General features: G+C 39.7%; 1 protein-coding gene and 1 pseudogene across 7 annotated transcripts in view; both read left to right on the forward strand.

Moving 5' to 3' along the window:
- GAPVD1 (GTPase activating protein and VPS9 domains 1) overlaps positions 1-19,405 on the forward strand; it is an 84,206-nt gene extending 64,801 nt beyond the window's left edge. For 4 of the 7 annotated variants that reach the window (XM_077850667.1, XM_077850668.1, XM_077850669.1 and 1 more), the window contains 11 exons: positions 91-178; positions 1,152-1,232; positions 4,628-4,750; positions 6,566-6,695; positions 7,670-7,779; positions 8,077-8,236; positions 9,125-9,312; positions 9,974-10,187; positions 12,268-12,340; positions 13,946-14,143; positions 15,470-19,405. In XM_077850667.1, the coding sequence (XP_077706793.1) occupies positions 91-178; positions 1,152-1,232; positions 4,628-4,750; positions 6,566-6,695; positions 7,670-7,779; positions 8,077-8,236; positions 9,125-9,312; positions 9,974-10,187; positions 12,268-12,340; positions 13,946-14,143; positions 15,470-15,610 (1,506 nt within the window). In that variant the 3' untranslated portion in view covers positions 15,611-19,405. The remainder of the gene's footprint in view (positions 1-90; positions 179-1,151; positions 1,233-4,627; positions 4,751-6,565; positions 6,696-7,669; positions 7,780-8,076; positions 8,237-9,124; positions 9,313-9,973; positions 10,188-12,267; positions 12,341-13,945; positions 14,144-15,469) is intronic. The other 3 variants (XM_077850670.1, XM_077850672.1, XM_077850673.1) reach the window with 1 other exon arrangement.
- A 142-nt stretch (positions 19,406-19,547) lies between these two features.
- On the forward strand, positions 19,548-23,059 carry LOC144285516 (single-stranded DNA-binding protein, mitochondrial pseudogene; annotated as a pseudogene).
- Positions 23,060-23,384: the final 325 nt, after the last annotated feature.

Consider the following 23,384-nt stretch of genomic DNA (forward strand, 5'->3'; position numbering starts at 1 on the left):
TTTTTGTATTTCACAGACAAACTGAAATCCTTTTCATAGTAATTTATCCTGCTGTCCAACTCCAAATAAAGCATCAAACTTTTTCTACAGACTGAAGAACGCAAAGATAGCGATGATGAAAAATCAGACAGGAACAGACCTTGGTGGAGAAAACGTTTTGTTTCTGCCATGCCCAAAGGTAATTTTATAAAATCGTAGAATTATATTAGCAACAAGAAGCAAAGCCCCCAAATCTCTTTCAGAGAGCCAGTATCTCAGCTCCTCTGTGAGGCTTGCCGGGCCTGAGTTTCTAGCTGTTTTGAGGGTGTAGAAAATGGAATCACTCAGGTGAATGCTAAAGGCAGACCTTTAGAAATGAAAGTTCTTGTTCTTTGCAGGGAGTAGTAGTGGTTTCATAAATGGAAGTCAGGCAGGTCATGTTTAAAAATCATGTACAATTCAGGTTAAACATAGGACTTTTGATATTTGTATTGCTGATAATTACTGCAGGAAAAAGGGATGCTATTGGTAATTAAACATTGAGAATTCATCCTTTACATTCCTGGAGTAAACTTAATAAACTTTTTACGTTTATGTTTGTTGAGAATATCTATATCTTGAATATTAATAATTGTTTATTTTGGAAGGCAGTTGTATAAAATTGTTTGCTCTTTTTTTTTTTTTTTTTTTGGTGAATAGGCTGGCATTGTAGCAGTAGATATTGAGATTTGAGTTGGCAAAAGTGGCTCTTCCTGCAAGGAGAGATCATCCAGGATTAAGGCTAGGGAGTTCTTCCGAAGTCCTCTTCTCAGCACCGTGGCGCTCAGGAGCTGAGGAGCACTGCTTTCAGCCGCACTCAAGCCCCCTTGATGAGGAGAGATTGAGGCTCAGAGCTTTGAATGTTGTTTTCGAGCAGAGGTTAAGAAGCAGTGGTTTGGATTTCTTCCTGTAACAGATGACCCCAAAGCAGATTCTGAAAGCTTCTTTAAGAATCTTCAATGCTGTTTTAAGAATGATTATCAGTTGACACTCGGGATTTTTTAGCTTTTAAACTTTTCACCTTCCTTTCACTTAGAAATGTTGGCACACCAGTTAATACTCCAAAATGACTGCTGTCTTCCAAGTAGTGCAGTATGTTATGTGTCACACTACTGACTTTATTTAATTTCCAGCTCCTATACCATTTAGAAAGAAAGAAAAACAAGAAAAAGACAAAGATGATGTGGGGCCTGACAGATTCTCAACACTCACAGGTTTGTAGACCGTGGACTTCCTGGCTCCTTCATTCCCAGAGCACATATTTCATAGCACTGTTTCTTGGGCGCCATAAGCGCTGCCTTTTTAGCAGAGTGTGTCTGTGTGTGTGCGGTGGGGAGTGTGTTCTTCATGGCTCTGTGGCTTCCAGTTGGTTTGCCGCAGTGAACTTCAGTGTGCTCTTCTGCAGACCGCCACCATCATCCTCATCCTCATTATCATAACTTCTGTTTATGATGAGGCCCCTGGTGCTGAGCCTCCAGGCATACCCTACAGTGCAACATCCCAGTGGGACGATGCCACACAGGGCCTTTTAGGAAAAGGTGATGATGGTTTTAGTGTGATGCATGCCCCATCTTTGGATCATTGATCAAATAGCTTTCTCTAATGTTGATCATAGAATTCTAAATTTATTCCCATCTATAGTTCTTGATTATTCAGGATCACAATGAAATTCTGTTCTACCTAATCATTTTCTTTTTTTGTGATAAAGTGTTCAAACAATATCATAAATTTATAAGCTTTACCGGTTTTTTGCAGCTTGAATCATTTTAACATTGCTATCTGACCCAAGGAAAATACAACTAGGGATTGGGTTCTTACCTTACACAGTATTTGTGTTTTTGCAGCTTCTGTTTGGCACATTATGAGTGAGCACCCTAAAAGGAATGAGTTCGAGAAGTAGTGTTAATTGACCCAGCCTTGAGTTTGATAGCTTTGTATTGTTTCTGATGGCTGTAGAGCATCTAAATGGAAATTAATTTCTCACCTCTTTTTTTCTTATCTTGATTTTCAAGTATGTTATCCTACTAAGTTAAAATGAAGATTTTTATTAAAAGATGATACAGGTTTCCAAAGGACATCCTCCTCAAGAGCTCAGTGTAGTACAGGTAGAATCCCATTTTAATGCATGTTATTCTGGTCTCTGGTTCCATGTATCTGGATGTATTTCCACGGTCTCTAGCATACATCCCTGCTTTATCTGGTGCAGTGACTCTCCTGGAATGAAGGGCTTTGAAAAGCAGAAGCTGTGTGTCCAGGCCAGGGTTCCCTGTGGAGAGCGGTCAAGCCTATCTTACTCAACCCGCAGATCCTTGTTGAACATCTGACCCATGCCAGGCACTGTGCTAAGTGTTGTGGGTATTGAGCCAAATCACATGGCCCCTATTCTTGAGGAGTCTACAGTCTGAGAAGAGTTAGAAACATATTTATGTTTTCTTTCCATGTTCCTAATGTTAGACCACCCCCAGTGTTTATGGAGTGAAATACTCTTAATGAAATCTCATGTCTTGAAAATGTTGAATTAATAACTGGAGAAGTTACAGATTGTTTTGCTTGTGTCTTTAGGCAAACATTTTTCTTGGTTCTTGGTGCCTAATCTAGAAGCTAAGTATAAGTTTTTTTCATAAAGTATTTCGTTTTCTTTGTGTTTGATTCATGCAGTTTAGCTTGCCAACTAGTGTAGAAATTTCTGCCCAGTCCTAATTAATGGCCTGTTGAAGATTAATCATTAAATCAACTTTTAAAGGTTATGAAAGTAAATTTCTTAATGGTCTGTCCATAATGAGTCACCCAAACTATCTTTTTTTTTCATATTCTTTCCCAGTCTTTCCATATTTGTACATGCCTTTTTAATGATTAGATCAGAGTATTGTGTAGTTTTGTATTTTTCTTTTAGTAAATGTTATTTTGTAAACTCTCTCCAGTTTCTCCCAGACACAGTTGGTTTTAATAATTTGTATTGACTTACAGATAATCTGTCATATGATTTTACAGTATTGTGGATGTTCTCTTGCTTTTGGATACTTAAATTGTATCCAGTTTTTTACTGTGAAAATATTGCTCACAGCTTCTTATATGTAGCATATTTTATTTGTTTTCATTACTTTCCTGGGATGAAATTCTTAAGAATGGCATAGAAATAAATGTTATAAGCAACATTATGGCTTTCCCTATGGTTTGCCAAATTTTATTGTCCATTTTTCAGAACGCTCAAGCCAGCACTCAAAACCAATAGCAAAAAAGTATTTCCCCTCCAAAGAAAGATTTTGTAATGGTAAGAGTTTTATCAGTTTACATTTTGAAGAAGATCAGATTTTATTAGGACTCTTTTCGTGCATTCAAATACCATTATAGCAGAAAGATTAGTTTGGTAATCCTGTTTCTCTACAGTTTACTGCAATTTTACAGAGACGTGGATACTAAATTTTTTTTCCCATGGAAACAGAAGAGCCCATGAGCCATGAGCTCCCTATACCTGATTTCCTCTTCCATAAAATGGAGGTAATAAAAGTACCTCCCTATAGGGTTGTTGTAATGATTAATTGAGATCATTCATATAAAGTGCTTAGCACAGTTCCTGGCACGTGGTAAGTGCTCAATAAATAATAGCTGTTATTATTATTAGCTTCTCTTAACACACACACACACACACACACACATATATAAAACTTAGTGATTTTTTTAATGTGTTTTTAGACTTTCTGAAAAATGGGATTCTACTAGAATGTGGATATTTATGGTTACCTACTTGATTTAGATCTATCTCAGGAGTTTGCATTTCACTATAGAACTTTATTTTGTTCCATAGATATGTAGCAGTTCTCTGTCTTGATGACTGTTAATTGATGACTCTGCCATCTTAGATGCCAGGAACACATTTTGATGTGCTGATTTTGCTGACAGGATAATGGTCCTGACAGTAAACAATGCTGCATCTGTGATGGTGATAAGCTTTTTCTCCATGTACCCTGGGTACAATTCTAGCACTTTCCAACAGTGGCTAGATTCTCTAGAAGTGCCTCAGACACTATTGCAGGCACAAAAGTACACTCTTCTGGCAGCTGCACTGTCGTGGTGAGATTCATTCAGTAAGACAGTGTTGATATCTGAAGTTTTCAAATGTGTAGAGAGAGAGTCATACAGGAAGGATGGAGGAAGGAAGTTTTTTATTTTTTAAAAGGGCATAATTCTAAATTTGATACTTTCCCCCTGCTTCAGCATGGAGATGTCTGAATATAAAATCTGTATATGAAGATGCATTGTTGGAAGTTCTGTTAGTATGTTTGCTAATAACAGCAGTAACTTGAGTGGAAGCACTTTAGAAACCCATCATTCATGTAGTCTGCACTGAACTTCTCAACACTGTCATGCAGAATTTTGACAATGATGAGAAAGTGGAGCTAATCCACCCAATTTGTGCTTCAGTAAGGCTCTCAGACTTAGAAATGGGATAAGCAGGCAGCTGCATGGTGCCTCTTAACATTGAGATATGTGCTCTTTTTAAGTCTTACCTCCTAATCCGCCTTTTGGATTATGCTACTGGTGTCGTACTAACATCAGAATTGCTACCAACCAAGGGGAGCTAATTCTCTCACTCTCCTTTTCCCTACAGATGATCCCAGCCCTAGACTCAGTGCACAAGCTCAGGTCGCTGAGGATATTCTGGACAAATACAGGAATGCCATTAAGCGAACCAGCCCCAGTGAAGGAGCAATGGCAAACTATGAAAGTGCAGGTGACAATCATGATAAAGATTTGAATACAGTTGACTCTGAACACTGTGAGGGATGTGGGGGGTAAGGGGGTTAGAGGCACCAACCTCCTGCGTAGCTAAAAATTAATATGTGACTTTTGACTCCCCCAAAACTTAATGACTGATAGCCTACCGTTGACTAGAAACCTTAACAACAAACAGTTAAGACATAATTTGTATGTTTTATGTATTACATACTGTGTTCTACAATAAAGTAAGCTAGAGAAAAGACAATGTTGTTAAGAAAATCATAAGAGAAAATGCACTCACAGTACTGTATATATTTATTGAAAACAATCCACGTAGGAGTGCCTGGTCAGCCCAGTCAGGAGAGCTTGTGATTCTTGATCTTGGGGTTGTGAATTTGAGCCCCATGTGGAGTGTAGAAATTACTTAAAAATAAAATCTTTTAAAAAAGAAAGAAAGAAAAAGAAAAAATCCACATATAAGTGGACCCTTACATTTCAGACCTGTGTTATTCACAGGTCAAGTGTACTCACTTTGGTCCCAGTGAAAAAGGTGATTTTTTTTTTTTTTTTTTTTTGAAAAAGGTGATCTGAGTAAAAAGTAGTTTTGTAATAGTTACTTTGAATAGCTGTTAGAGAAATATGGTACAATCCCCAAGGTAAAGTAACAGGAAAGAAAAGTACATAGAGACATAAATTGTAAAATGCATGTGTTTATGCTTGTATGTGCCCAGAGTGTCCCTAGAAGAGTCTCTGACAAACTGGTAATGGACATCAGCTCAAGGAGAACTTAGTAGGGAGCCTAAGAGTGAGTAGGAGTAGAGGAGAGTTTCCCACATTTACTATTTTAAGAAGTTTAAAATAACAAAAGAGTTGAAAGAATAGTACAGTTAAGGTCCATTTTCCTTCTACCTGGAATTCATTAGTTGTTAACATTTTGCTACATTTTATCTGCATATTTTTTCTTTTTTTTCTGAAGCATTTGAAGTTCTCTCCTAATAAAGATAGTTGCCCTCATAAGCACAGTATCTTTATTATACTAATGAATTTTTATTCCTTTTGATTTTTTTTTAAAGAGGCAGAGTTTGTTTTTCGTTTTTTTTTTAAGATTTATTTATTTATTCATTCAGAGAGAGCGAGAGAGAGAGGCAGAGACACAGGCAGAGGGAGAAGCAGGCTCCATGCAGGAAGCCCGATGTGGGACTCGATCCCGGGTCTCCAGGATCACACCCCGGGCTGCAGGCAGCGCTAAACCGCTGCACCACCGGGGCTGCCCTCCTTTTGATTTTATACATGAGTATATTCTCTAAATTGGTTAATTAAAAACATAAAAACAACTGCAGGAGCCCCAGATCTGTTGTGGCTGCTTTTGTGAGTTGGTCCCAGCTCATCATTGGGCAGTGGGCAAAGCTCTAGGAAAGAGATGAGTCCTGAGTGCGCATTTCACCTTCGCCACCAGGTAGCTGAGCACCGTATAGCAAGCTGTTTTCTCATTGGGTAGGATTCCATGCCTGTAAAATGAAGGTGTTATGTGAAATGATTTTTGAGGCCCCTCTTAGTTCTGTGGTTCAGGGATTCTGATTAAAGCATTATCTGTTAAGCCACAGACTTTCATTTCTTGGATTATGATTGGCATACAAAATATAAGTCCTCTTCTCACCAACTGCTCTCTCAATTTTGTTTAAGTGAACTTTTTTTCTTTCATTTTTGAAGAACTCTGACGGTAAAGCACAGTGCTAATTTATGGTTGAGTAGCTCTGAACACCTTCTAGTGCTAGACTCCTCCAAGTTAATCTGCTTCTGTCCTCTCTTGGGGGGTGGGTTTGTGCAGAGGTCATGGGTGACGGTGAAAGTGCACATGACTCTCCCCGTGAGGAAACACTACAGAACATCTCGGCTGATGATCTCCCGGATTCTGCGAGCCAGGCGGCCCACCCTCAGGATTCTGCTTTCTCATACAGGTATTTTTTTGATAAGATTTCGAATTTGTGGGTTTGGGCTTCTCATCACCACTGCGTTCACTTCATGTCAAATGATTTTTTGGGCCACTGAGTAAATGTATAAAGTAGAAAGATAAGAACAAAATTCTATTTCCTGAGAAGACTGCTTCACTCTGGATGCCATATATCAAAGGCTTTAATTCAGGTGTGAAAAAACAACCACCACCTGTGCTCACAGGGGGCATGTAAGGTATTTAAAGGACACAGGTGACAGTGCCTTTGCCCACACCAAGCTCCCCAGCCATGTGAGAACTGCCAGGGAAAACTGAATGGGTGGCAGAGTAAGCTGCCGTTTCAAGCAGTAGAGCAATAGAAAGATCTTATCAAGTGGTGAGCTTGTCCTGTGGTGGGATCAACCTTTCTCAAGAGATGTGGTGGAAAGCATTCTTGGTTTGGGTGGTGGGATGGTTCTGGTGACCTCTGTGGCCCCTGCTCACCCTGCTATAAATACCGTTTCCTCATTCTCCTCATAGTGCCCATTGTGGGACTCAGTACATGTTACAGGGTCCAAAAGAGTTTGTTGTTGGACTGATTCTGGTGACTTTGCAGATTGATCCCTGCCCAGAGCATTTCTGTGGCCTTGTTCCTTGGGTAATTAGAAAGCCTGTTCTTTTGAGATGTCAGTAAATTAAAAATTATCTCTTATTGGGATGCCCGGGTGGCTCAGTAGTTGAACATCTGCCTTTGGCTTAGGGCAAATGATCCTGGGGTCCTAGGATCGAGTCCCGCATCAGGCTCCCTGTGGAGCCTCTGCCTATGTCTCTGTGTCTCTCATGAATAAAAAATAAAATCTTAAAAAAAAATACTATCTTTTATTTATGACCGCTTGAAACATTTGGGTCCTGAGGTAGCATCTTGATTTATATAGTGAGTGTTCATAAACAGGCTGCATCTGCATAGAGAGATTAATGTACTTTTGACTCCTTCTCCTTCAGAGATGCAAAAAAGAAACTGAGGCTTGCTCTTTGCTCTGCGGATTCTGTTGCTTTCCCAGTGCTAACCCATTCAACAAGGAATGGTTTACCGGACCATACAGACCCGGAGGGTAAGTTTTTCCTGTATGTTTGGGATGAGCCATGTGAAACTGCCTGTATTCAACCTTATGTAAGCTTTATAGCAGTTCCACTTGGTTCCATTAATATATTTGTATGAGCCTCAGGTAAGGGCACTTCAATTCCTGATACTTCATTAAAGTGTTCTCTAATTGAGAGTGACAATGCGGCTTAGTTCTGCCGATCTGTGGTAGAACAGAACTAACATCCCAGAGGCTGAGGGATGGCATACAGTGGAAATCCCTGACAATAACAAATCCTCCTCCCTCCCCTCTCTCCCTCTGGTTTAGACAATGAAATTGTGTGCTTCTTAAAAGTTCAAATAGCTGAAGCAATTAATTTACAAGATAAGAATTTAATGGCTCAACTTCAAGAAACAATGCGCTGTGTGTGCCGCTTTGATAACAGAACTTGTAGGAAACTGCTGGCCTCTATTGCGGAGGACTACAGGTAATTGCCTCAGCTTTCTTCACTTTTCACCTGGCTACAAGAATCTTCTCTGTCTTTATTTCACAAGTGAATCTAGGTTTACTATATGCTGGCCCATGCTGGGCCATGTTACGTGGATGTAGATTTCTGAGGAACACATTTTTGTGTTTATCTGGAAATGTAGTTGTAAATGAGCAACTCTCACTAACGGAGAAATGTCGTTTCCTTCAGCTTTGCACAGAAGCAGTGGTAGCAGAGGTGAGGCCAGGATAACTAGAATATCCTTCCCCTTTTCTTGCGAGTGACTGGAAAAATTACTTCCCTGGAGTAGGGAAGCAGGAGTAGGCCTAAAAATTGCTGCCCTCTCTTTGCTGCCAGCCCTATGCTAACAGTTCAGAAGAAGAACGAATTGAGATTCTTGGGAGATAAAGAGGCCCCCAAGGCTTAGGGAATGGGCGTTCTGACGATTGTTACAATTAGACTATAAGCGAATAACCAATGATATATTTAATGATCTACTGGTATATTAATCTGTATTTTGTTGTTATTTTAGTCTTCTGTAGCAATCAATTTCCTGTAAAGTATGAGGTCCTACCAGCATGGAGACTGTAGGCCGATATAAAATAGATCAACAATGCCAAGGGTCTTAGTAACATTTTGTGAGTTTAGGTAGCTAAGTGTTCAGCCCAGTAGGTGTTACTCTGTACTAACGTGCAGAATGGTTCTGTTTCTGGAGCTGGCAGCATGTGTAATCAGTCCTCAAGACAGTTGTCTCAGCCTGACATGGCTAATTTATAAAATCAAAGTCTGTGAGGTCATATTTTTTTAAAAGAAAAATTAGGACTCTTAGTTGCCAATAAAGTGTGCACTGTATGTATGTGATATCCTTACAAAGCTATTTCCTTCTAGGAAAAGGGCCCCCTATATTGCTTATCTCACTCGCTGTCGGCAAGGACTGCAGACCACACAGGCTCACCTGGAAAGGCTACTGCAGAGGGTCTTACGGGACAAAGAGGTGGCCAATCGATACTTCACCACTGTCTGTGTGAGATTGCTGCTTGAGAGCAAAGAAAAGAAAATTAGAGAATTCATTCATGGTAACTATAGACCCTTAGATTAAACACCTCTTCAGCCAAGTATTAGTGGGGAGATTTGGAAATTTTTGTTTTGCTGGTATGATGACTTGTATGTCTAAGTCCCTTAAGTGCCCAGGTGTTTTATGGAGTCTTAATAATTAAACTTTTATGTTAAACCAGTGAATTGCATTTTTATCGTGGATCAAATACCTACAGTTTATACAAAATTGGGAAAATTGGTTAAAGTTTTGGATCCACAAATTTTTTCTCATATTTAAAAATAAAGTATATCATTAAAAAATTTTACTTTCATTTTTTATATTTATTTTTAAAATTCCATTATAATTGAATGTACAGTGTTATATTAGTTTTGGTGTATAGTATAGTGATTCAGCAAGTCTGTACATTAGTCAAAGCATGTCATTTTTATTTTTATTTTTTATTTTTTTTAAAGCATGTCATTTTTATAACAAACCTCTTGCTCTTAAACTTTTGCATATTTCTTACCTTTCTCCTGATTTTAACGATTTGGCCACATATTCCCCTGAAATAAACCATACCCAGATACTTTTGGCTTTAAGAGTGTAATATCTATATAACTAGGTAATAAAATGATTTCTATGATTTCCTTTTTAAAATTGTTCAGCTAGTGTATTTAAAAAATTATTATTTTGCATTGGAGACTTTCAGCAACTCACAGCAGCTGATGATAAAACTGCTCAGGTAGAAGATTTTCTGCAGTTCCTTTATGGTGCGATGGCCCAAGATGTCATATGGCAGAATGCGAGTGAGGAGCAGCTTCAGGATGCTCAGCTGGCCATTGAACGGAGTGTGATGAATCGGATTTTCAAGCTTGCTTTCTACCCTAACCAGGATGGGGACATACTTCGTGACCAGTGAGCACTCCCATGTTTACTGCGTCCTTGTTGACCACGTAGGACTCCATCAGCCAGTCCCATGGTTTACACAGGCTGTGTGTGAGACTTAGTATGTGCCAGTAACGGCAGCATGTGTTAGGTTTTTTGCAGGATCAGAAAGCAGGCTAGCACCCTGTTTTCAGGGAAGTGGGGAATTAGGCCAGAGGGTGTGTCCGTTGGTATGGCCTTTTTGGAAGGCACTGCTGCTCTTCTGCGTCATCTGTTCTCTTTTCTCCTCTCCTTTCAGATCTTGACTGCAGCACTGCCTCCTTGACCTTTCCTACTAGGTCACATCCCTGGCAGGATTCTCCTGGGCCTGTGTACCTTTCTTTAGCACTTGCCACAGTTGTGGTTTTACATTTGGTAGAGTCATTCCTCAGCCTACTGCTATTGACATTTTGGACCAGATAATTCTTTGGTGTGGGAGGCTGCTGTTTGCCTTGTGAGATGTGTAGCAGCATCCCTGGTCTGGACCCACGAGATGTCAGTAGTACCCCACCAGCTGTGAGAACCAGAATGTCGAGGGGCAGAATCACCCCCTTCTTGATCACTGCTATATGTGGTCATCTGGTGATGCTTCTCTTCTCCACTGGATCATTGTCTCCATGAGAGCAGGAACATAATACTTTTATTCACCACTCCCCCAGTATCAGGCACAGTGCTTGACTTCTGTATGTTCATTATCTATTTATTAGGAATGAAAAGCTCTACATTTGAATATCAGAAAATATCTGGAAATGTATGGTGCATGAATTATGTCTCAATAAAGCTGATTTTAAAAAGTAATCCTAAAAAAAATTAATCCTGAAAAAAATACCTAGAGTGGTAACAAGGGTTATATTTTGAGTAACAAGGCTAGGGATAATTTTGTATTTTCATTTTTCCTTTTTTGCATTTTCTTGAGCACTGCTTTACAACCTTGTTTCTGCCCTAAGCATGTTGAGGTGGCTGCTGTGCTCCCCAGCAGTAACACCACTGGCTTACTGTGCCAGCGGCTCTCGGGGTCCGTATGATAGGACCTCAGGGTGAGTCATGAGTGGTTTATAGAAGGTTTCTTTTTTCTTCTTCTTTTTTTTTTTTTTAAAGATTTTATTTATTTGTGAGAGATAGAGAGAGAGAGGCAAAGACACAGGCAGAGGGAGAAGCAGGCTCCATGCAGGGAGCCCGATGTGGGACTTGATCCTGGGTCTCTAGGATCACACTCTGGGCTGAAGGCGGCACTAAACCGCTAGCCACCCAGGTGCCCCCTATAGAAGGTTTCTTTCATGTAAATGCTAAGATATTACGTGTGTGTTCTGTGAATGGGTTAAGATTATTCGAGCCTGACTCTCCCACTGGTTCATAATCTCAGAGGTACACCCAGGCTTCTGTACTTACTTCACCAAATGGGACCTGTTTTCTTTTCAGAAAAAAATGGGATAAGGAGTAGAGACATTCAAACTGTATTTACTGCAAAGAAGAACTTTGAAGCAGATTATTCCTACCATCTCCTCTATGGCATTTCTGTAGGCTTTATAGAGTGGGCAGTTAACACAGTGTTCTGGAAGGAACAGTAGAAGCTAGGAAAGCTGGCCTTAGCTCCTGCTCCTAACCTCTATGTGACCTTAGGCAAATCCTTCTCTGTTTTAAGCCTGATTATTTTCATCTATGAAATGAGAGAGATGTTGAGTATTCTCAGAGTCCCTTCTCTATCTAAGCTTCTGTGATCTTTGGTTTCTGGCTTTTGATCCCTCTCTTTTACTAATTAGTGTGTCCAGATGGCTTCTGGACTAGAGCTCCTCTCCTTTCTCTCTTGGAATGCTGTCCTCAGCTAGGATAGAAGGAATTCCCCACTCTCCTTGTCTCCCCTCAGCACACTTAGCATTTCTAAGCAGATCCTAAGTGTGAGACTTTTTTTGACAAGATGGAATACTTAGAGCTAAGAGATACTCTCAACATAATTGTAATCTGTATCTTGAAATAAGTCTAATTGTTTAAAATGTTTTGAAAAAATCAATTATGACTCTGTGCCTTATTTTCTGAAATATGTATTTACATATGTGTTTTTGGGTGTTTTCAGGGTTCTTCATGAACATATTCAGAGATTGTCTAAAGTAGTGACTGCAAATCACAGAGCTCTTCAGATACCAGAGGTAATCTAGGATTATGTGGCACAAGTGGTAATAATAGTTGCTCAATATACTGTATGATGTTAGCAATTTTTCAGGGAAACAATATAATAAATTATAAGACACAATTTGCATTAGATGTAATTCTAAGTTCTCAAAGGTCCTAGGATTAAAATTCCGTGGCATGGAACAGGACCTCATTAGGGAGCTGAGGAGGAGGAGGCTGCACTGAGGGCTCCTAGAGCCCCTCCACATGCAGGCAGGGCTTCTCGTCCATAGCCTGCCCCACCTCCCATAGCAGTGCTCTCCATGGATGTGTTTTGTTTGTTTCAGGGAGAGCTCGTGATTGTGGGGTAGGGAGGGGGGTCAGAAGGAGAAAGAGAATCTTAAGCAAGCTACCAATGCAGGGCTCAAAACCACAACCCTGAGATCATGACCTGAGTGGAAACCAAGAGTCAGACGCTTAGCTGACTGAGCCACCCAGGCACCCCTCTATGGATGACTTATATTGATGTTGCTGCAGAAAAGTCCCATTTGGTCACACTCCACAGAGTGTGACAACTACTATTCCAGGGGTGGAAATTAAATCTGAATGTGACATCAAAATTACCTTTTAGTGTCATACAATTTTTTTGTGTGTGTGTGGGATTTCATTATCTCCAGTTTACTTAATTTGCTTGTTTACACACACTATCTCTGTGTGCATAACAGTGGCAAGAGCCATTCCCTAAATACAGTCTGGTACTCAGACTATGACAGATGCACATGAGAAATAGTGTCATACAATTTTTATAAAATAATAGGAAAATTTCAAATATGTAAGTGTTCTGGTGGTTTTGTTAAAGTCCCCTTAATGAAACATTGATAATTATCTTTTTATTTTTTGAATCTCTTATTTCTAGTACTACTTCAACAAATGTACATGTTTTTATTTATTTTTTTTTTTAAGATTTTATTTATTTATTCATGACAGACAGAGAGAGAGAGGCAGAGACACAGGCAGAGGGAGAAGCAGGCTCCATGCAGGGAGCCCAATGTGGGACTCGATCCCGGGTCTCCAGGATCACGCCCCAGGCTGAAGGCGGCGCTAAACTGCTGGGCCACTGGGGCTACCCTGTACATGTTTTTAAATTTTCTTCTTTCAGAAGTAGCTTGTTTCTGCTTTTAGAATCAGCTACTACATATAGAGAAGTTCCATTCTAGCTACTTAAGAAAGATAATTTTTAAAACCTTTATGAATTCTAGGTTGAGTGTAATCATATGCCCTTTTCCCCATTAATTGATATCTGGGTTGCTTTGTTCAAAAATATGAAGCAAATTATTTAAAAGTTTAAAAGTTAAGCTTTTTAAAAATTTTATGAATTCTAGGTTGAGTGTAATCATATGCCCTTTTCCCCGTTAATTGATACCCAGATTGCTTTGTTCAAAAATATGAAGCAAATTATTTAAAAGTTTAAAAGTTAAGCTTTAATCTTAGTGGAAGGAGAAAGAACAGCAGTCTGGTTTGAAGAAAGGAAAAGGCACCAAGCTTGCTCTTCTGCTTCCTGACATGGAGATTGCTGTTGTGGTTTCCCGTACGTAGTTGCTCTTAGATTCAACATCTGTTTGTCTGTCTGTGGTATCACTTAGGTTTATCTTCGGGAGGCACCCTGGCCATCTGCACAGTCAGAAATCAGGACAATAAGTGCTTACAAGACACCCCGGGACAAAGTGCAGTGCATCCTGCGAATGTGCTCCACCATCATGAACCTCCTGAGTCTGGCCAATGAGGACTCCGTCCCTGGAGCAGATGACTTTGTCCCTGTTTTGGTATTTGTGTTGATAAAGGTGGGCCCCTCGTTTATTAATGAAATGACTTTATTTGGCATTTTTGAGCAGGGGGGTGCAGGGCTTCACATGCTGCAGACACCATGGCTCTTCCCGGTCTCAAGCTTTGTGTTACCCAGAAATTAAGTGTCTAATGTGAGGTTTCGTTCTGTCTGGAAGTTAGGTTTTCAAAAGAAAGAATAGGAGGACCAGATTGCTAGATGAACATTTTCCGCTGTTATGTGCCTGAAGTTCTTGGTTGGGACTTGGTTGTAATTATTAAGTGAATGAACAAACGAGGACAAGTTGTTTTTATTGTGCTCTTCTCCCACATTGGATTCTTTGTAGTCCTTGTCACATGAACTATCAAATCTCCCAAACACCTCTCCCTTCTTTTAGCCTCTTATTTTGTAATTGTGCCGTATTATTTAAAAATGTACTGATCTCTTTCTCTCTTTTTTTTTAAGATTTATTTATTTGAGAGAGAGAGAGCACAGGGCAGGGGAAGGGGCAGAGGGAAAGAGTCTCAAGCAGACTCCCCAATGAACACAGAGCCTGATAGCAGGGCTTGGTCGTACAACTGTGAGGTCACGACCGGAGCTGGCATCAAGAGTTGGATGCAAAAAAAAAAAAAAAAGAGTTGGATGCTTAACCGATTGAACCACCCTGGCACCCCGTATTTGTGCTATTTCTGCAATCTTAGCTCAGTCTGCAACCTGTAGGATCAGTGTGCAGTCAGCCTTTGTAACCCCTGCTGTTGGCCATCACTCTTCTCTCTTCACATATGGTGTGTCTACTTCCTGTGCAGAGTCTGTTTGAGCTTGTTCTGAGGCACAGGCCGTAGCTCTTCCCAACCACTTAAAACACTTGTGTTTTCTCTCCAATGAAGAAAGTGAAAAAGCACAAGATGTTAGATGTTACCTCTGACAACAGAGGGCATATTACCTTTTTAGTTTTTTTCTTTCTTAGCTGATTCTACCTGGACTTATAATTCAGTTGGCAAACAGCATTTATTTCCTCATGTAACATTTTGTAATCCTGGGATGTTGAGTGAGTGTGCTGGGATTGGTTCAGCCTCCTTAGGGACCAGCAAGTTTCAGTGACTTACAAGGATAGAAAGCTCCAGATAGTTCAGCTGGCATTAGAACCCAAGTTACCTTTCCAGTATACTGTTGTTTCTCATAGTGGTTACGGTTTATAAATTACTTCCAAAGAAGAATTTGGGGATGATTTTCAAAAATGAGTGGTTAACTCTTTCACAGATAAACATTTGAAGATGTTAACTTAGATGATATTTGCAGAGCTATACATGTGAGTATATGACTCTCTTATTTTTCACTTCTCTAGGCAAATCCACCCTGCTTGCTGTCCACTGTCCAGTATATCAGTAGCTTCTATGCCAGCTGTCTGTCTGGAGAGGAGTCCTATTGGTGGATGCAGTTCACAGCAGCAGTGGAATTTATTAAAACTATCGACGACCGAAAGTGACCAAGACGAAGGCCCACCAAGGCAGACTGTTAGGCGGGCAAACAGATCTCTTAGAAAATGTACCAGCTGCTTTGAAGGCTGAAGATTGTTTTTGTATAATATTGTACAGTATTCAGACATTTTAAAACAGATCTTTACTAAACAGATTAATGAGTTAACAAGCAGGTTCTCTTTTCTTTGGGCTCTTTTTCTTTCTGTTGCATATTTGATTATTTTCTTGTCCCAAGTAGAGAATAGTACTGCAAAAAGGGACCACATTTTTCAGGTATTTTGAAATATTAAAAAACAGAACAAAATCTAGAAAATTCCTAGATCTCCACTCATGGATACCCATTTTCCCTTTTATTTAAAAAAAGAAAAAGAACAATACACCTCTTTATAGATGCTGTCTAATCTTATATGCATCTAATGGAAGGAAAATACCAGTTGCACTGAGACTTGTAATGGTGGTGATATTAGTGGCATTATCTATAAATACACTCACCTAGGTTGAAAAGCTAAGAAGGAAATGTAAATATAATATATATTTATATTTGATGTAATATGGACATCTTCAGATTCTAATAAACAAGGAATACTGCTGATAGTAGGTTGTGATGTACCCTCTTGTAAAATGGTTTCCTGGACAAAGTTTAAGCTGAGCTTAAAAGCAACAAATATATAGAAATATTTATTAAAGTGGAAAACAGTTTCTAGAACTTTCTAGGTGTGGAGTTTGATGCACAAGGCTGACTTTGCTGAGAAGTATAACAATCACTTAGACATTCCTCACCATGGACATCCTTGAGCCTGCAGAAGGAAGGAGGTAGACTCTTTAATTGCCATGCATTGTGTACAAAGGAACAGGAGACACCTAATACATTACTGTGGTACTTCTTATCTGAAATACTAAATACAGTGTAGAAACCCCAAACAGAACTCCTTTCAGACTTTTAATTGTAATATATTTTTGATGATTTTTCACATTGAATGACAGACCAGGAATTCAGTGAATGTCATTTTTTTAAAAACTAATTTGTATTGTCTGCTCTAGTGATACAAGTTTTACTAGTGATAAACTATTTTAATCAACCATATTATTCTTATGGAAAAAAATCTATTTTGACAGGTTTCTGTGCCTTTATTTCTCTCTTCCGAACAAAAGTATATGTTTTAGTATTTTGGTTTGATTGTGTAGTGATAATCAGGAATGGGTTTTGGTGTCTGAGAAATTGGCTGAGGAGGCACACCAGAGCTTCAAGCACAAGTCTTGTACATAAGTCATGACTTTCACTTTGTATGTTTCCTAAACATGGTTAGCTTCTTTTATAAAAAACTCAGTCCCATACTTTGAGCCCCTTGTTGCTGGCAGCATTTCTAGGCATTTTTAAGGGAACTGTGATAAACAAGCTTGAGCAGATGAATTCAGAGGCTGTCTTCTTCTCTCCAAGACCTCTGTGTTTAATTGTGCCTAAAGAAGCTGGATTTTCTGTATGTCTCCCCCTCTTCTCATTCATTTATTTTAAAATACCAAAATAACAAAGTTGCATAGGAGTATGGGATGTGGTTTCTGCCTTTTAGGGAGAGAGAAAAATTAAACTAGTACTACAAAATGTCCTTTTGAATGTTAGGTCAAGAAATCTGTGTAGAGTCAGTGCTTCATGGGCTGTAACTGTCAAACTTGCCTAGGTATTATAAGTCACATCCTATCATAAATACTTTACAAGACAAACAGTCTGACACGATTTCTGAGACCTGGTGGGGAAGGGTCCATTTACTTCAGCATTTGATTCAATAAATGTTAAGTCAATAGAAGACATGGAATAGTCATTATTATGAGATTTCATAGAGATTTTTCTTTCTCCAAATGGTTGCTAAACCTATGCTGTGTTATTATTATGGAAATAAATGTGAAGCTGTGGACATGGCACAGGGCTCTTTTCTGTGGAGGAGAAGGTGGTGAGTTGGGGTGTAGGGCTGCACTGGGGGCAGGAGGAGCTGTGCAGTGCCTGAGCCAGTGGTGAGTGTAGAAGCCCACATGTCTGGTGTCAGATGATACCTCTCAGGCAGGGACTTGGGGCTCATCTTGGGTGCTAGTGGAGGAGCACAGCCCAGCTGTTTAAGATGCAGCTAAATTTCCCTCTGGAAACTCTGTTAGGAGCATTAACAAGCCAGCATTAACTGTTGGTGGTTTGATTTCATGGCCTGATTTACGATAGTGTTAATTTCTGGGTGTAGGAATCAGTAGCTGTCTGCATGGCAGTGGTAGGCTGTGAGACAGGGAATAATTCGATTTTGCTCCTTCAGGAAGGAGGAACAGTTCTTTGGTTCTTACTGTGCTTCCTCCCACTACTTATTTTGCGTGAAGGATTAGTGCAAAAGTATAAAATCACCCATAGGAAACATTCAGTAGCCACTGGTTATTACATGGAATTTGCAATGATAATGGATGTTAAGTGGAGAGAGAGTGGCTCAGTTCCCTGAATTCTTGTGCAGTTCACTTCTCTAATGAAAAAGGAGTTTGTTTAAAAAAAAAAAAGAAAGAAAGAAAAAGGAGTTTGTATCTTGTGTTAGTATTCTGCTTCTGGAGAAGTTAAGTAATAGAAATACAGATTGAAGATTGTCTTTCCTTGTAAAATTATTTTTTTTTAAAAAAAACCAATGTTTTGTTTTCTTTCTCCCCTTTAGTTCACATTTCAGCCATAGTAATTGCTTTCTTCTGATTTTTCTTTTAAAGACCTGCTGATGAAACCCTTTTTTATACAGATATTAAATCCCTGTAGTAAGAGAATTAGGCTTTGTGAGGGATTGAAAATAGATGTGATGCATGCTTTTTCTTTTCCTGTTTTGTCCTGGAAGCCTTTATTTAATCCAGACTTTCAATATACACGTTGCTGTTGCTGAGGTGCATGAGCAAGAGAAGAGAAACCTGGCCCAGCAAGGCTGTACTTTGGCCCTGAGACCCCGTAGCTGACTGTGCATGCCATGGGGATTCCAATTTGGGCCAAGTAAAGGTCAACTACGTATTTTAAGTGGGTGAGCTGTTAAAGATTCCTTTCTCTGATGTGATTGGGTGTGGAAAGGGGAAGTAGGACCACACTTGCTCAAAATTATTAGTGGATTACATAGAAGTGATAGAAGTGTAGTGGGGTTAGCTTCCTCCATGTATTAGACTTTCTCTTCCTGCCTTTCAATTCCTGCTTTATTTCTTTAAGGAAAGAGTCTACATTTGCCCTCTTTTTAGTTCTTTTAAGTCTAGTGGATTTATTCTCTATGTAATTGCCATAATTTGGGGTAGGGATTTATCAGAAACAATCTTCTTGAAGCTCAAAGAATTTTTCATAAGTAGATTAACAGTGATGAGATATTTGAGATATTTTAAATGCCAAAATGCTTGAGAACTTTGCCAGATTAATACTTAATATATTTTAGAGTGTAGGTTACCCAAGAAGTAGGATGTTCTCAAGAGTAATAAAGCTATTCCTGGTCTTCCTACTTAAGCTCAAGAGAAAGGAAATCCTCTCCACTTAGTTAATGGCAGACAGTGTGGGCAGGGGCCACACAGGCCTTAAGAATTCACCCCTGCTGAGTTGATACTCTGTCTTGTTTTACGTATTCTTGTGCTTCACCTGTATTAAAAAGCTTTGTACTGCCTCTCCTCTTGAAACTGATAAAAACCTTATAAATAAGCCTCAGTTAATGAGCTTGCACAATCTTGTATATGTACAGGAAACTCATCCTGTCCTCTAATGTGATTACTAATGTGTGGTATCCTGTAAACCTGATTAAAAAGGGAGAGCAGTTGAATTCACTGGATTTTATGTTTCCATCATCTATTTTGTATGCAGAAGCATTTCTGAGTTTCTTTGACTTCAAATATTACTAATTTCTCCATGAATTTACACTTATCTTCATCTGAATCTCTAAGGATAATCTGTTAAGTATGGTCCAGGAAGGAATGGGAATGAACAAGCAGTTACTAACGAGATTGTGAACATCTGCTGTTTTAACACAGTTCACATCTGACCGTTGTATTTGGTAACTATTCGTCAGCCTGTGTTCTGAAAGCAGAAGTCCTAATAACAGTATTCACTGAAGCCTTTATTAATCTTTTCAGCTAAAGGAAGGTGCTGTTGGAGCCCTTGTCACAAGCTCACTCCACAGGCTTCCCTCGCTGGTAGAAAGGTGCTTTCTTTATATTGATTGCACTTCATTTAGAAGGAAACATTAAAAAATTTGATTAGAGCTCAGTTTTCATTCAGTCTGTTCAATACTAAAATTAATGCTATCATTTGCCTAAAACTGAAAACAGAATTCAACTTTTCTTGTCAATTTGGCACTACCTATGTGCTTGGACTCTTGTTATGTTTGTACCCACTGAACCCCTCTTTCCAAATAAATGGCTCTGTAGCTCTTCCTGAATGATCCTGAGCTGTGACACTGTTTAGCTAGGCCTCTCTGTAATGCTGCCTATAAAGTGTGTCACAATCCTGAGAAGCAAAATCATTTCTCAGAAGTGCCTCTTGGCTATAAATGTGTCCTCTGCCTAGAGATTTAAGTATTCATTGAAGAGCTTTTGCTTCAGTCATTTCATTCTAGAAGAATCCTTTTCCATCTTCTTGGGATACCAAAATGCAGAACATAGACTTCTAAAAAAAAATTGACCAAAGAGGCTGGAAAATCTCTGGTTGTAGGGATTCTGAAAACATCTTCCACATTTGAGAATAGCTCTCATTCCAAGTCATTGAACCTGTTGTAGATGTTGAACATGAAAACCACAGTAGACTTATTTCTGTTAACTAGGAATTCAGCATATTGCTGGCCAAAAACATTAAATTTTATGTTCCTGTGAAAAGAGTATCTGATGTGATTTTTTAAAAAGTAATCTCTGCCCGAAGTGGGGCTTGAACTTATGACCCTGGAATCAAGAGTTGCATGCTCCACCTACTGAGTCACCCTGGTGCCTCTTCTGATGTGATTTTTTAAAATAGGATGTTTTCACGTCAGCTTTCTTTACCCCTCTTAATTTGTAGGGTTTTTTTTTTTTTTTTTTTTTAAGATTTATTTATTCATTCAGAGAGAGAGAGAGGCAGAGACACAGGCAGAGGGAAAAGCGGGCTCCATGCAGGAAGCCCGATGCGGGACTTGATCCGGGGTCTCCAGGATCACACCCTGGGCTACAGGCGGCACTAAACCGCTGCACCACCGGGGCTGCCCTAATTTGTAGGTTTGACGATAGTTTTGTAACCAGGGCTGTTGGATTCATATATATAGCTGCTAATGTTTCTTACTCATTCCTGGTGAATTAACCTCAGGGGATCTGCCCTGACTCATTCTGACCAAATTCTAATCTCTGGGAGTGAGACCCAAAACTGTGCCCTAGGGAGTTCTATAAACTATTGTTTTCCAAACTTCCCTTGTGAGAATCACCTGGTACTCTTGTTTGTAAATCTGAATTTATTGAGGATGGAACCAGAAATCTTTACATCCTTGAGTGATCTGGCTCTAGATTAACTGAGCTAGAGAGTCGAGAGTCAGGAAAAGACTAAAGATTAAATTGTGTGAAAAAAAAAATAGCTATGTTTCAAAGACCTGCATTACTGGTACGTGATCAGTTAAGACAGGAGTCCAAAGTAGCTGGCAGCCTGATTCTCAGATCTCTGAATCTTGTGCGTTTACCAGGGCGAGTGGGTTAGGACCTCGTCATGAGACAGATGGAAGAAAAACACCCAGTCACTGTATTTTCTCCAGCAACAAATGAGATGTGGCAATGGGATAGTGAAGCATACCAAGGGGGTGATGTCAATCAAAAGACAACATGGCACAATAGATCATTATTCCAGGAGGGCTCAGAGATGTGGCCTATTAGTGTGAAGAAGGGTCTTGAATTGAGGTGGAAGGAAAAGTAGACTATGGTGAACTCATGGATATAAACATGGAAGGTGACAAGCAACCACAATCCTAGGTGATAACGTTTTATTTCTGAGTGACCAAACGAAGGCATGGAGTGGATGATTCTTACTTGGCCACTGTTTGGTAGTCTTATTTCCAAATCATACATAGTCTTTATACTTTTTAAGGGCAAGGATTAAGGTATCTTCTATAAAAACAAAAGTAAAGCCAGGTGATATTCTCAGGGAAGTTTGAGAAGTGTCGGGAGAGCCAGCATTTCATAATGAACCAGTGGACATCTGTACCACCCACCTGGGGATGTCCATAAGCTTGTGATCTCACCCCAGAGCCACTGAATCAGAATTCCGGGGTGGGGGGGAGGAATCTGCATTCCCAGCAAGCTCCCATCCAGCTCTGATGCCCACTGAAATTTGGGATCCACTGCAGAGTGTTCAATTCTTACAGGCTTGGCTCCAGGTCCTGCAAGGGTAATAGATGTGAGGAAGACAGATTCTTTTTTTTTTATTTTTAATTTTTTAAAGATTTTTTTAATTTACTCATGAAGCACAGAGAGAGAGGCAGAGACATAGGCAGAGGGAGAAGCAGGCTCCATGCAGGGAGCCTGATGTGGGTGGGACTCAAAACCAGGACTCCAGGATCACGCCCTGAGCCGAAGGCAGTTGCTCAACCACTGAGCCACCCAGGTGTCCCAAGGCAGATTCTTTTTTTTTTTTTTTTAAGGCAGATTCTTTTGCCAGACAGTCCAGTTAACCTCTAAGGATATCTATTTTTACTAAAATTCATTTTCTTTACTCATAACCCGTGTGGTTATGTAAAAACTCTTTCCCAAACCTGAAATAGCTAAACATCCCCAGAAGATTTCAGTGTTCAAATTTCAGTATGAAAAAAATATTTGATCATCTTCCTCCCTATTCTTGCTTTCAAACCCTCTCTGTTCCTTCTGTTACATTTTGTTTCCCTTTGTAACTGGTCTTCCTTGTAAAATAACAGCATTAGTTCCATCATTCCCTGGCTTCTGACTTCGCTTTTGCTCCCAAGGAGCAGCCTGGCCTGGCCCTGCTGGAAGCGAGAGAACCTTTGCCTCCTTCATCCCCAATTTCTGGTGCCCTTGGCCATTTTGTGGGTTCCAACTGGATTTAGTTTTGTCCCACCTCACCTCTTGATCACCTTCTTTCTAGTAGTGACAGGGGAGGCCGTGGGGTAGTGAGTGGCAAGTGGGGAGCAGAGTCAGCTCGGAGAGAGGAAGGGAAAGGAGAGAAGTACGCAGGAACAGGACAGGGACAAGGAAAGTGGTAAGGGCCACCTATCAGCACCACTGCGGTGCTGGATCACAGCCACCAGCCTGAAGAGGGTTTCTTCCCCTCCCTGGAAGACTCCTGCCACCTACTGAAAAGCCATGGTTTTGAGTGGTGTGTGGTTGTAGTTAGTACCTGGTCCTGGAGCCTGAAGATGGTTCCAGTCTTAGCTTTGCCACTAACCAGACCTAAGGCAAGTGACAACTTCAGCGGGTTGTTCCTGAGTTGGGCTCTATTACCTCAGTGACTCTTCCAGTCCCTGGTCTTGTCATATGTATATTATGATTTTATATATATATATATATATATAATATTTAATAATATAATAAATATATAAATAATATAATAAATATATAAATATATTATATAAATCATATAAAATATATTTTATATATATATATATATATATATATATATATATATATATATATATATAAAAAATCTTGAAGCATTTCTCCTGTGCTGTCATTTATTTCACTGAGGGATGTAACCAACATGCGTGGACACTTGCGGAGGTCACCGACAGGAGGCAGCACTGGCTACTCCTCTAGACATTCCAGGCACACGCAGTCAACCTACGAGCACAG

This window comes from Canis aureus, chromosome 16 (genome assembly GCF_053574225.1).
Source record: "Canis aureus isolate CA01 chromosome 16, VMU_Caureus_v.1.0, whole genome shotgun sequence".
NCBI classification, from domain to species: Eukaryota; Metazoa; Chordata; class Mammalia; order Carnivora; family Canidae; genus Canis; species Canis aureus.